Source organism: Sander vitreus, chromosome 13 (assembly GCF_031162955.1).
Source record: "Sander vitreus isolate 19-12246 chromosome 13, sanVit1, whole genome shotgun sequence".
NCBI classification, from domain to species: Eukaryota; Metazoa; Chordata; class Actinopteri; order Perciformes; family Percidae; genus Sander; species Sander vitreus.
Window position 1 is genome coordinate 22,714,980 of NC_135867.1, and position 13,822 is coordinate 22,728,801.

The following is a 13,822-nucleotide window of genomic DNA, read 5'->3' on the forward strand; positions in this document are numbered from 1 at the left end:
CGATATGAAGGTAGCAATAATATATCTATACTTGCGAAACCATTCACTTACATTTTAAAAGGAAACTACACAAAGGATTATAGCTATTCAAATGATCAACGGTGAATAAATAAATGAATTACGGATTATCCAATGATACCCTGACCTATATTCCTCATAACTCCAGTTATATAAAGCCTACATTTGACTCCAAATAAGCTCCAGCAGTTAGTTTTATATCGTTACTACATTACTAACTGAAAGTTTACCCCAAATGTCCAGTTTCCTTTTGCAAGGACTAAAACTGGTCCCAGACTGTCAGAATTCAATGAATATATTCATTGAACAATGTTCTAAATGTAGGACTAGGCTTACTACCAGTCCTACTGGCCCTGTGTTTGTAGTATTAAACAGTAAAGACCAGGATAAATTGGCTCACAAAATAACTAGTATTTATCCATATTCTAAGACGGAAATGTACATTAACTTGTAAGGTCAAGAAAAAAAAACAAAATTTGTAATGCATATTAATAAATATTCTTTATTTAGTAAATTTTGCACAGTGCGCCCTTAACATCACACCCAGATCCTTGTTACAAATGGATGTTTATTCTCTGTAAAATCTTTATATTTAGAATTTCTGTACACATTTAAATGGTACAACCTTTACACCGAAGTGTCACCAATGAGAAACAACAAAAAAAGGACAAACATAAAATAAGACTACTAAGATGTTTTCCTAATGACACAGCTTGCAAAGCTTGATTACTGATTCCACTGTGCTCTTACCCAACAACCCTACAAAAGACCAACAACAAATAGCTAGACTTGGTCAAAGAGAACACTTACGGGTGAGAAAGTGGCCAAAAAATGATAGAAAAGTGTGTTGGTGTAAGTGTGAAAGAGAGCGATGATCAACAGAAAGGAAGAATCAAATTTACTTTAAAGATGAAAAGACTGAATAAGACATCAAATGTACTTCCACATTTTATCTTTCCTAAAGATGTTGCAGCAGTGGTAATGAGTGTTTTTCCCAGGGAAGATACCATTAGTGCAGTTAGTTGACACTGGTGGTGGTAAACCACTTTCCACAGACTGGCTTACTCCGCTCAGTGGTGCGGCAGTAGTTGGTGAACTTCTCTTTCAGGAGCTGTCGGTACTGGTGGCGGTTGTTGTAGAAGGACTGGTTTCTTTCCAAAAAGGCCTGGATTTCATCCTGTGTCAGATAATTCTCTTCATCTGAAATCACTTCTGAGTCATCCTGTATTAAGAACACGAACGGAATGCAGGAGGGGACATAAGAGCCAGAATCAAACCAGTGTATTAATTCATTCTTATAAGGAAAAGGTGAAATGTAATTAAATATAAAGAATACAAGCCATTAAAAAAATAAAAATAAAAAAAATAAAAAAATCTATAGACCTTTCATACAGCAGACATTTATATCTGGGTTTGTCAATTCCAGGGCCTTGCCATCGTAGCATGACAGAGCTATTATATATGTTATCAGTTACAACTGTACTTGTCCTACTATAACGAGTCAAATCGTCTCCTGTGACAAAGATTCTACTGACCAGAAGTTCCATGAGACTTGTGTTTGCCTCTGGCGGCCTCGCTTCAAGGTGGAGGTTATTATCATTTACTGTCCATGGTAACTGTAGTGCAATCCTGGCAAATGTATCACCACATAAGGAGGAAAAGATTTCTTTGGTTCGGCAAGTGTGCGATGACGCTGATGACTGTAAAAAAAAATATAAAACACAGCGATGATTAATAATTAAAGCAGAAATGAACCGTGTTAAACATTCTGCACAGAGCATGTGAATTCTACAATCTGTTCTCTCACCTGATCATTGCATAAACCCTTGCCCTTCCTTTTCTTCTTTTTACTCTTGCATTGAGTGTTTTCCACAGAGTGTGGCCAGCATTCCACACAACTGTCTATTCCATCCTCCTCCTTGTCTTCAGCACAGCGATGGGCATTTGAGTCATCTCCTGCAGAAGGAGCAAAGAACAAAAGACAAACTGTGAGAAAATCCCTGAAATGGTTTCGGTTGTATATCATCAGCATCATCATAGAACTGCTCAAACCAGACCTGCATCGTCATGGTTGCATATTCCCTCAGAGCAGGCAATATCAGAACCTTCCCGCGATCCTGTCTCACTGCCCTCCATACTTGAGGAGTAGCCACAGTCACTACCATTGCTGTGAGGAGACAAATCTGGAGAAACAAGTGGAAAAAACATGTATGAAGACAGGTTTAATGGTTTGTAGTGATGTCTGTTCCTGACAGTTTCAAATATACAGTCTATAATACCCCTTTCACACCATGGCTCAATAAGGGTTATACCCAGGTCGACTGTGTTTGAATTGGGTAACCCTCCTCGATCTACTCGGCTTCTCAACCCAGGTAGGTTTGATCAGGGTAGGACTAGGGTCGATTTCAATGTGAATTGCGCACGACCTGGGTCGCCAACAGCCGAGGTGGGACAAATGATGCGATTGGTTGGAAATGACAGTGGGGCAGTCGTCACAGGTCGCCGCACACTTTGATAAAAACACAAATTTTGTCTCACTGTGCTTTATACTGAGTTTTCACCATAGACCGTATAAAACTAGGATTATAACAGGCAGCTTCAACAACAGCAGAGCGGAGCAGTTCAATTCATTTCCGAACAACCAGCTGAGTGCCCGGATGTTCATTAGTCTGCCTTTTGCAGAGCAGCAGAACCGCAGCATTAGAACGCAATTGTATGAAAATAAGTTGTGTACCTGCACCGCCGCTCTTACTCCCTCTCTCTGGCACGAGACACCCGCTGCAGGCTGCAGTTCAGTACGGCTGCTGGGGAGCGCAAATCTCTCTCTTTTTTCCTCTGTCTTTTTTAAAAATGAGTCATGAAGCCAATAGCAAAGCCCAACTTTACATTTAATGCAATCAAACAAAGAGAAATGTTCTCCCCTCTCGTTATTTATTTGTGCTCGACCAGGGATATACCCATGTAGACTGGCTTGGTTTGAATTTCCAAAAGGAGGGTTGAACCCTGATCAGACAACCCTAGCCTAACCCTGGTACGTGGTGTGAAAGAGGTATTAGTGCAACAGAATGTTTAAAGTAGTTTGCCTTGTGGTCCAGCAGAGGGCGTATTCATAAAAGACACTATCAGCTTAACCTATTGCATGTCCTCTTGACCTTTCACTATAGTAAACCAAGCTAATGAATAAAAATGGAGGGCACTAGCAAGCAAAGCTGTGCTGATCCCCGAAGGATCTGTGAATCTGTGCGTGAACTAGTTTGGGTTCTATGCTATAGATGGCAAAACTACCAACAAAGATAAGGCTGTTTGCAGCGGAGGCACCAGAAACGAGTGGAGCAACATCAACTGGAAAACCTCATCCGACTGGTTCGCCTGTTATTTCCTTCTTCCAAAACAGTGGTGAAGAACACCAGGAGCAAATGCCAGGAGTTGAGTTTTTATTAAAACTTAATGACTGTGTTAACTGCATGCAAAATGTATCAGAGCACACAAGGCCACACTACCTTAATTCAAACAATGTACATGTACGTCTAATTTGGTTCAAACTTGACAGCCTGGTAAGCCTGTGTGCATTTTTACCCTGTTTCATGTTGTCTCGGCAGCTACAGGAAGAGCCTCCATTGGTGACGACGCTCTGAACACATCTGGCCGCCTCCTCCTCCTCCTCCTCCTCCTCCTCCTCCTCCTCATCATCATGGCTACCACAGACCTTGCAAGTGCCCTCCACAGACTCAAGAGAACCCTGCAAACACACACCAAATGGGACAGACTTATATCAATAGATGTGTAGCTGCAGATGAACACAGATGTCTTCAATGATGTGCAAGGAGAGCTTCATGTCCCTCACGGTTGATGGAAGATTACCTCATCCAGATTTTTCTCCTTGTCCTCTCCCTCCTGTTCAGATACGTCAAAGCCACACTTGTTTTTGCGACGATTTTTGCGCTTTTGCCTCTTTTTCTCCTGCTTCAGCTCTTTGGCCCTCTCCTCCTCAGACAGCTCCTCAACAAACTGCTCTAGCCGACTGATCCCCTGCATTTTCTCCACGGCCATCTAGGGGCATCGTAATAAATACATTATCCCAGAGCCATTTATCATCTGATAAATACATCTGGAATTATACCATACATACAATGGCTTAGAAGATGTGTACCTCAAAACTTTTGCGTAGTGCATCAATTCCCAAATGGAACAGTATCTGCCAGGTCTGCTCCTCTGCTCGTAGTTTCTGCCAGATCCTGTGCAGCCGCTCATACAGGTGAATACCCAGACAGGTCAGGACTTCTTCTTGTGCAATGTCAATGGTTTTGGCATGTCGCTCTCTGCGTCTTCAAAAAAACAGAATCATCAACTGAATGTATAAATACAATGAAAGGAACATGAAATAATAGAAAATGACTTTAAAAGGAAACAGACTTCATCAATAGTAAAAGATAGCTCTGTGGTATTCATTGTTTAAACTTTTACTTACTCATAGCCTCCTGCAAACTCAGGCTCAGCCCGGCCGAGGAGATGAGCAATGAAGTCAGTCTCACAGCACACATGGATGTGGCGTTCGTGGGGGCAACAGCATAGTCCCTCATACAAGGCAGCACAATACCCCTTCTCTTTACTGCAGTCCAACTCCCCCACCAGGATGTTGTATGCCCTCAGCACTTTATTCTTACAGTCAGTGCAAAACCTGATGACAAGAAAGTACAGTACTACGCAGTTATCGAGTTCTTTCTAAAGCTCTGACACAGCGTTTAAGAGGGGAGAAAATAGTCACACATTACCTGTGTTTACGCAAGTATGTCTCCAGTGTCTCTAAGAGACAAGCATTATCAATGAGGACCACCTCATCTCTGCACTCCTGAGACATCAGCTCCCACACATCCATCCAGCTTCCACTGTAAGCAAACATACAACTATTATAGCTAGGCCATCACAATGCAGTGTCATCATCTCTTTAACCTGCCACTATAGTTTTTTTTTAACCAACTTGGGGTTAGCGGAAATAAGCTGTACACACAACACTCGCATACTTTTTAAGCTGATATGATAAAATTGTTTGATAATAAACTACAGTATTTATACATGCAGCAAAAATGGATCAACATTAGTATTCATCAAGAGTGGTGTTTCTGATTACCTGGTCTAATATTCACTCTTTTTATGTCTGGTTTTGGTCTCCAACAACTCTTGGAGGAGATATCTGGCTCATGTTCTAATATTTTAAGTTTATCAGTCAAAGTGCTCACCATTTTTTTCAAAACTAAGGCTTATGTTTGTATACATCAAATATCCAGGGAAAAATAGAAACAAAGCCTCAAATGGTAAACAGCGATGACTGGTCTAAAACGGAGGGCTTCTGAAGGCTGGAGAAAGAGTTTAACTCTGTCTTTTCGGTCTTGTGTCTATGTGAAGGGGGACACCAACTGTCCAAAGGGAAAGAAGACGCTGCATATGTCGTCTTCTAGTGCGATTCTTAAAACCTGCCACTCTCTTTGTGCCCACTTCACTACGGTTAGATAGAGGACAACTTAAACACACTGGCCCTGCCTGCTGGGAAAAGCTACTATTCAAGTCTCTTAACACCAACATCCTGAATGTTGTTTAGAGAAAGAAACAACTGATACAACAGTTTGATGAGAAAAACAGATACAATGGTCATATTACTCACCCCAAAGGTTTAGGTTTGTGTGTGTCTAAGGAGTGTAACTGGCAGCGTTTGTTCTTTTTGCTTTTTGGAATGGCATCAATCATGTCATTCAACTTGGACCTGTAAAGAAAAATATATATTTAATTATTTTTTTCACAATAACTTTATAGTATTCCAGTATTGTTTGACAGTTAATAAAATACAACATGCATTTGTCCATGTTTTATATCTGACACTAAATAAAAAGAAAATGGCACAGTGTCAGTTTAAGATAACTCCGTATGTGCATAGTTTGCAGTTAATTTAGTTTAACCCCTTGTCACATCCTTGTCTCTAAGGACTCAACATAAAAAAACAAAATTCAGTACAGATGAAGCGTACTAAAGAGTGGTGGGTCTACTAAAGAGTAGTATATCAGCTTGGTATAGCAGTATCCTTACAGAGTATTCAAACCATAGAAATAGAATGTTATTTCTACGATTCCAACAAACCCAGAGAGCTTTTTTTTTATGTCACATATTGAAGTTTTGGTCCTCTAGGTTCTTCACTAACAAAAGCACTTGCTCATATTTAATGAAAAACTGTTAGTTTTGGCTGTTCTCTTTTGATAGATGGTGTGATCAATTTGGCAGTGAAAATGAGCGAAACACACTTCCTTGTATCTTACCCGTGGACGTAGAAAAGGTTGTAGAGCTTCTTTACATCTGCTAAACAGGCTTTGGTGACAGAGAGCATGCCCGTGGGTTTCAGTGTGAGGGGCTCCAGGGCTGGGTTCCCTGATTCCACCAAATGTGAGAAGAGGTGCTCCACACTTCGTCTGCAGCCCACGCATGGCACCAGCTGAGATAATGCACTATACACCTCTCTGGAGGTCACCATCAGGGCAATATTCAAGTCCTGTTGCTTCAACTTGGAGTGATACTAAAGGCCAAGGAATCATACATCTGTTACCACTTTGTTGACAAACTACACACTTATCAGCTCCTGTGTGGAAAATTTTAACTGCTCACCTCAGAAAATTGTTTCCAATGAGCTGTGCTTATTTCTTGGCTGTCAACATCCATGACACCATCAGAAAATTCCATCACCATCTGACAACAAGAGATAATATACAACAGTTAATGTACATTTTTGAAATTCTTTATTGCCTTGTTACTTATATCAGCCATGCTGATAATTGTCACAAGACAACATTGTCCTTTTGGTTTTTAAAAGTTTTACTATTGCCACAAAACATTTTTTTCTTGAAACATACACTATGATCGGACACTAACTCAGGTTTTTACCATTCTAAATTCTTGTGCCAATTTTACAGTAACTGTATGTCGCTATCGCAAAAGTAAGGCTTCAGTGCCTTTGTTTAGCCAGAAAGATTTGTATAATAACAATAACATTTGAGGTGAACACTGTATTCTGTCATGGAATAATAAAGAAACATTATATTACCTTCCTAGTATATATATATATATATATATATATATATATATATATATATATATATATATATATATATATATATACACATACACATACACACACATATATCTACATCACCACAATATTTTAAGAAAGCCAAACTGGTTGAACGCTTTGTGAAGACACTGTGTCTACACAGTCATTTTTGTCTAAACCCTAAGCCTTCTTTATTTGGTTTGTTCAACAGACAAGGTTAGCAAACTGTTTCCCTCAAACAGGTTGGGACTTCACATTTTGATAATGATCTTGGTAATATAAGCTTGATAATAACTGAGCCTTTACTTCTGGACATTAAATCACTATCCCAAATTGATATGGAATGCCATCACCTGACCCAAAGAGGTTTATTGGGATCTTAACAGACATTTTCCTTGTGGTCATATATATGGGAATTCTAACTAACCGTGAGAGTATCATCAATACACAGGGGGATCTGTCGGGCGAGAAATGGGTAGTCCTCTTCCCCTTCCCTGCAAACTGCTACCAGACGCGCCATGACTTCTTCCAGTTTGGCTGGGGTGCAGCTCGCCTGCAGGTGACACACAAGAGACCGACTGACCACATTTGACATCAGCACAGGCTACACCAAGCTAATGCTAATCCATTGCGGGCTAAATGCAACATCACCTTGTCACTATAACCTATTAGGCAATAAAACACGGTACAAAATGCCAAACATTAACTGACGTTGTAGTGCACACAGATATGTCTTGACCCAGATTTAACCAGCTAACGTTAAGTTAGCAAACAACCTGGGAAACGACAGCTTGGAGGTAGAAAAGGGTATGACGTTAATAGTTTGTAAAATCTTTTTGTAGCAGTTTTGGCTTAAATTATTTAAGTGACAACAGGTTTCATTACGCTAACGCCTAAGTTACATGTTAGGCAGGATAAAGCAGTAACCAGCGGCTGCCAGTTAACGTTAGCCTGCTAGCTAATTTCATTTGCCAGTACGATATTAGAGATTAAAAGGAAGCCGGTCAGTGTCTTTATGCACAATATTTTCAAGCGACTACTAGCTATATACTGGAGTTAATAATACCTTAACCAGTAACAGATATACTGCAGTGTTGCTATCCTTTGTCTACGCCCTGCCAATGCCAGCAAACTTGGCTAACTTACTAGTTAGCATCGCTATCCTACAAAGCTAACAATAGCCAGCTTCAATACGGCTAATATAAAGTAGAACTGGCTACTTAGCAACTGTCACTTAGCTAGCTATATCAGCTTCTCCTACCAACGTTTAAAATATAGACCATAATCTGCCACCTTGACAAAATAAATATATATCTGACTAAAAACAATTTTTGTGTTTACTTACCCGTTTCTGTGAGTTCCCCTTAAAATAACAAACAAGTGCGACAGTAAGTGAGGCTGCTACGGTGGCGGAATCTTCATTGCTGATTTGACCTTTGCCCTCCAATATATTACGTAGCTGACGTATTGCATGTGGCCTCCAGGAGGCGCATTATTGATAGTCTCGCATTGCCAGACTATAGACTGTATAACATGAATATACAGTTTATGTGCCAGACCCACCTCCACAGTGCTGCGGAGGAATATGTATTTTGAGAAAGCGAAAATGTACATTAATACAAGTCAAGCTGCTTGTTTGAAATGAATAACTGAGCCCTAAGAATGTCCACTTCATAATTTTTGTATAATTCTTTAATATTTGTATATAATATAAATGGTGTTGCTGTATTAGAGCAGGGAAGTAACATAAGAAATGAGATTAAGAAAAGACAACGGATGTGTGCATATAAAGGTATAATATATGTGTACCTTTTTAATCCTGCAAGGGGAAATTAAATTGTTTCACACTGTTATATACAGGTGCTGGTCATATAATTAGAATATCATGAAAAAGTTGATTTATTTCAGTAATTCCATTCAAAAAGTGAAATTTGTATATTGTATTCATTCATCACACAGTGATATATTTCAAATGTTCATTTCTTTTTATTGTGATGATTATAACTGATAACTAATGAAAAGCCCAAATTCAGTATCTCAGAAAATTAGAATATTACTTAAGACCAATACAAAAAAGGATTTTTAGAAATATTGGCCAACTGAAAAGTATGAACATGAAAAGAATGAGCATGTACAGCACTCAATACTTAGTTGGGGCTCCTTTTGCCTGAATTACTGCAGCAATGCGGCGTGGCATGGGGTCGATCAGTCTGTGGCACTGCTCAGGTGTTATGAGAGCCCAGGTTGCTCTGATAGTGGCCTTCAGCTCTTCTGCATTGTTGGGTCTGGTGCATCGCATCTTCCTCTTCACAATACCCCATATATTTTCTATAGGGTTAAGGTCAGGTGAGTTTGCTGGCCAATTAAGAACAGGGATACCATGGTCCTTAAACCAGGTACTGGTAGCTTTGGCACTGTGTGCAGGTGCCAAGTCCTGCTGGAAAATGAAATCTGCATCTCCATAAAGTTGGTCAGCAGCAGGAAGCATGAAGTGCTCTAAAACTTCCTGGTAGACGGCTGCGTTGACCCTGGCCCTCAGAAAACAGTGGACCAACACCAGCCGATGACATGGCACCCCAAACCATCACTGACTGTGGAAACTGTACACTGGACTTCAAGCAACGTGAATTCTGTGCCTCTCCTCTCTCCCTCCAGACTCTGGGACCTTGATTTCCAAAGGAAATGCAAAATGTACTTTCATCAGAGAACATAACTTCAGACCACTCAGCAGCAGTCCAGTCCTTTCTGCCTTTAGCCCAGGCGAGATGCTTCTGACGCTGTGTCTTGTTCAGGAGTGGCTTGACACAAGGAATGCGACAGCTGAAACCCATGTCTTGCATACGTCTGTGCGTGGTGGTTCTTGAAGCACTGACTCCAGCTGCAGTCCACTCTTTGTGAATCTCCCCCACACTTTTGAATGGGTTTTGTTTCACAATCCTCTCCAAGGTGCGGTTATCCCTATTGCTTCTACACTTTTTTCTACCACATCTTTTCCTTCCCGTCGCCTCTCTATTAATGTGCTTGGACACAGAGCTCTGTGAACAGCCAGCATCTTTAGCAATGACCTTTTGTGTCTTGCCCTCCTTGTGCAAGGCGTCAATGGTTGTCTTCTGGACAGCTGTCAAGTCAGCAGTCTCCCCCATGATTGTGTAGCCTAAAGAACTAGACTGAGAGACCATTTAAAGGCCTTTGCAGGTGTTTTGAGTTAATTAGCTGATTAGAGTGTGGCACCAGGTGTCTTCAATATTGAACCTTGTCACAATATTCTAATTTTGTGAGATACTGAATTTGGGGTTTTCATTAGTTATCAGTTCTAATCATCACAATTAAAAAAAATAAACACTTGCAATATATCAGTCTGTGTGGAATGAATGTATACATTATACAAGTTTCACTTTTTGAATGGAATTACTGAAATAAATCAACTTTTTCATGATATTCTAATTATATGACCAGCACCTGTATATTCACATACCCAAATGCACAAACAGGACCTATACACATTCATTATGTATGGAGAGATGTCAGAGCTAGGGGTCTGCCTTACAGGATGGCACCCTGAGAAGTTGTGGGTTCGGTGCCTTGCTCAAAGCCACCTCGACAGCACCCAGGAGGCGAACTGGCACCTCTCCAGCTACCAGCTAGGTCCGTACGGGGACTTGAATCGGCTGGTTCCCAAGCCAAGTCCCCACTGAATGAGCTAATGCCGTCCCTAAATATACAGAAAAGTAAAAGCACTACAGCTGTTCAATTGCTGCATCATTTTAAATGACAATTTCCCTTTTATGAAAAGCTCAGATGCTGACTTGATCCAGTCTTAAAATACTAGTAAGCTGATGTCAGTTCTATATAGGCCAATCCAATATAAGCAGAATGCATTATTTAGCAGCAACAAATCAACTGTTAAAAAAAAAAAACCTAGACAAAAGCAAATTATTTAAGAACACTGTTTGGTTTCACAGTATATTGTAGTTTTATCACATTTTATCAAGACACGCATTTATTTGCATTTATAAACATAACATATGTACAATAGTATCGTCAGCATTACAGATCATATCTTCTTATAACATTTAATTTCCCCAGTGTTTCCCTGAATGCCTGTCAATCCAACCCCACAAAATCCTTCAAACTACACAAATGAACCTTGTAGTTTTATGAATGCAATTTTACCAGAATTTCACTGTAATTCCACAAAGATGTAAAACATGTATTACAAAGCAATTCGTGAACATGTACAACAGCAAAACACACACTGAAAATGAGCTGCTGCAACTAAGTGTGTCCACTATCGAGTTGGTCAATCCTGTCATGACATTTGCAAGCAAGAAAAATAACAACTGATTCCTGCTGACAGCTTGGACAAGACAGTGTCTTTCTATCTCACCTGTCTTTTTGTCAGAGACTGAGTCTGATTGTTTTTTACACAAATTCCATGATGAGGGTACAAAGTGACAGCCTGATGTTCTTTTGGAAAACAGTAAAACCATATCCGCTATTCCTAGACAGGACATAAAAAACAAAGACTGAGCAACACTCCATAGGCAGAAAGGTAAATTAGCTATGCGGCGAGACACTGGCTCCACGAGTGTCTGACATATGTACAAAGCAGAGTACAGGACAAAACTTCCCAAAAAGAGGTTAAAAAGTGCTTTGAGCCACTGTCTAACGTGGGATCTTGGTTGCATCACATAGAGTCCAACCTGAACTCCTGCCATGTAGATGGCTACATAGCCCACTACAGAAAATATGCCCTCCTTGTTAGCATGCAGATAGTCCTTTTCTCTGTCATTGTTATGGATAATGAAAGCCTTCAGCCCTGATGTCTCCAAAGTGAACTGATAAAATCCACTGATCAGAAGGGCAATGACCCATGACTGACAGGCGGGTAAAATGGCCAAAAGCACAGAAGCAACAACTCTGACAATGGCTAGTGTGAAGAAAAAATTCCAGTGGACGCCATATTCTGACACATGCTCATGGTAGCCGGACATTTTGAGGCTCACTAGCCTTCCCATACCAAGAACAACCAGGGGCCAGACAGACAGGAGCTGCTTTGCGATATGATTCATCTTGGATCCTGAGATGTTCCTTCCCCGTGCCTCTGGACAGACAAGGGCATTTGCAAAGACATACGCTCCAACGCCAAAGTCCATAACCCCTGTCCCATAGGTTTCAGTTTTAGCATATCGCCTTGGGAAGACACTAAAGTCCACGGCAAGAATGCTGATGGCTGTTTTCACATTCACAAACACTCGAAAGATAGTCACAAAGGGAACCTGGTTGAATTGAACGTGACTCTGAAGGAAGGTGCTGACAGTGTTCTGTGGGTGCTGAGCAGAACTGTTGACACGATAGATATAGCAAAACACACAAGCCGAAACAAAGGCTAGGCTCAAGATGACCTGGTGAAGAACACTGCTCAAAACGGTACATGACAGAACCAGGGGAAGGATAAGCACACAGAAGTCTAGAAGCAGATGAGAAATCATTGGAAGTGGAAGCGGAAGAGTCCCTTTGGCCTGATGGTAGAGGGTCAAAATCAGTCCTCTGCTGATGAGACATAGTGGGGTGAGAAATGAGCCCAGTGCCACCTCCTGCAGACTGGTCCCATTGAGATTGCTGATAAACGCTTCCTTCAGGTCCCTCTGAGACATGGCCTGCAAACATTAAAATTCACGTTTTACTACATCAGAGAAACAGGACTGTATTTAGAAACAAATGAATATGAACGTGTTCAATAGACACTGGGAAATTGAACATTTAGGACGCTATGGCAGCACCCATGGTGAATTTACAGGCCTATGGGTACAGTTTCTGATTTAGCATATATTTAGAGGTATAAAAAGTGTTAGCAGTCTGAGTTTGTTGGCTTATGGTTACTTAAAGGTTACGTTAGGGGAACTAACGTCCCCAGGACGTTAAACCGACTTTCCATTTCAACCAAAACCTATCCAAAACCTAACTAAACCTAACCTTCAGGGAACGTTCCCGCAACCAAAAACGTGTTTTAGCTGGGTAACTATACAAAAGAACATTGTAAACGGGATGAATTTTCATTAGCACCTACCAATAGTCATTATTAAGTCATCATCATTAAATTCTCTAATCAATACTAAAACGTTTAATACGTTACCAAGGTAGTTGTGTGTCTATTTATCAGTACTTACCACGAATTTGTCTGTTAGGCGTCGGAAATGCAAGTTCACAATTACCTGTTTCACAGCATACCTATCTACAGTCAGGCGAAGTCCCGATCCTAACCCACTAGGATGCCTGCATTGGAAGCCTGCAGTAAAAAGAGAGCTCATTTGCTTCCGTATTTTCCCCCATGAAGCATTCAAGACAACTCGGATTTCTGGAAACTTCCAGCCAAACCGCGACTTGAGTTTCCAGCATAAGCATCTGAAAAATAACTTTAGAAATATGGTCAAAAAGCTCTGGTTTAGTATCTATTTCAGGCAATTGATAAATGCAGAGAAGCCATTCATGAGTCTCGACGTTTGGATACACAAAAGGAAAACTAGATAGAATTTGGAAAACATTAAGTCCTAAATCCATACGTGGCATTAAAAACGTAAAATGTCCTAAAGATATTAGATTCTAGAAAACCTTACCCGCGTAATTCTTAGACACTGGTGGACAGCTGGGCCCCTGAAGCAGAGCCAAGGAAGAGGGCGGGAATAAGTGTGTGGTTTGGGAGTTTGGGAGGCA

The 13,822-nt window shown here is 40.6% G+C and overlaps 2 protein-coding genes across 6 annotated transcripts; both read right to left on the minus strand.

Moving 5' to 3' along the window:
• Positions 1-493: 493 nt before the first annotated feature.
• ggnbp2 (gametogenetin binding protein 2) lies at positions 494-8,547 on the minus strand. Its single transcript, XM_078266362.1, has 14 exons — positions 8,454-8,547; positions 7,536-7,661; positions 6,667-6,747; positions 6,324-6,577; positions 5,678-5,776; positions 4,791-4,904; positions 4,487-4,696; positions 4,169-4,343; positions 3,880-4,068; positions 3,595-3,757; positions 2,076-2,201; positions 1,826-1,974; positions 1,554-1,718; positions 494-1,240 (listed from the first exon to the last, which is right to left on the minus strand). The coding sequence occupies exons 2-14, from the start codon at positions 7,626-7,628 to the stop codon at positions 1,037-1,039; spliced, it is 2,022 nt and encodes a 673-aa protein (XP_078122488.1). The 5' UTR covers positions 7,629-7,661; positions 8,454-8,547; the 3' UTR covers positions 494-1,036.
• Positions 8,548-11,036: 2,489 nt separating this feature from the next.
• On the minus strand, positions 11,037-13,817 carry pigw (phosphatidylinositol glycan anchor biosynthesis, class W). Of its 5 annotated transcripts, none has more exons than XM_078266367.1 (3): positions 13,726-13,817; positions 13,340-13,397; positions 11,037-12,768 (listed from the first exon to the last, which is right to left on the minus strand). In XM_078266367.1, the coding sequence occupies exon 3, from the start codon at positions 12,763-12,765 to the stop codon at positions 11,278-11,280; it is 1,488 nt and encodes a 495-aa protein (XP_078122493.1). In that variant the 5' UTR covers positions 12,766-12,768; positions 13,340-13,397; positions 13,726-13,817; the 3' UTR covers positions 11,037-11,277. The 5 variants fall into 5 exon arrangements, with proteins under 5 accessions (XP_078122493.1, XP_078122491.1, XP_078122490.1 ...); XM_078266365.1 differs by having other exon boundaries at positions 13,324-13,397; positions 13,726-13,811; XM_078266364.1 differs by having other exon boundaries at positions 13,279-13,397; positions 13,726-13,811.
• Positions 13,818-13,822: the final 5 nt, after the last annotated feature.

What these genes read in the sequence shown, in the direction of transcription:
- ggnbp2 (XM_078266362.1), bottom strand. Translation starts at nt 7,628, where the DNA reads ATGGCGCGTCTGGTAGCAGTTTGCAGGGAAGGGGAAGAGGACTACCCA. An exon ending in CCGAGACAACATGAAACAGG is followed by an intron (nt 2,202 to 3,594) that starts GTAAAAATGCAC and finishes TTGTTTCTCCAG; the next exon opens with ATTTGTCTCCTCACAGCAAT. An exon ending in AGGGTTTATGCAATGATCAG is followed by an intron (nt 1,719 to 1,825) that starts GTGAGAGAACAG and finishes TTTTTTTTACAG; the next exon opens with TCATCAGCGTCATCGCACAC.
- pigw (XM_078266368.1), bottom strand. Translation starts at nt 13,419, where the DNA reads ATGAGCTCTCTTTTTACTGCAGGCTTCCAATGCAGGCATCCTAGTGGG. An exon ending in GCCTAACAGACAAATTCGTG is followed by an intron (nt 12,769 to 13,278) that starts GTAAGTACTGAT and finishes TAATGTTTGCAG; the next exon opens with GCCATGTCTCAGAGGGACCT.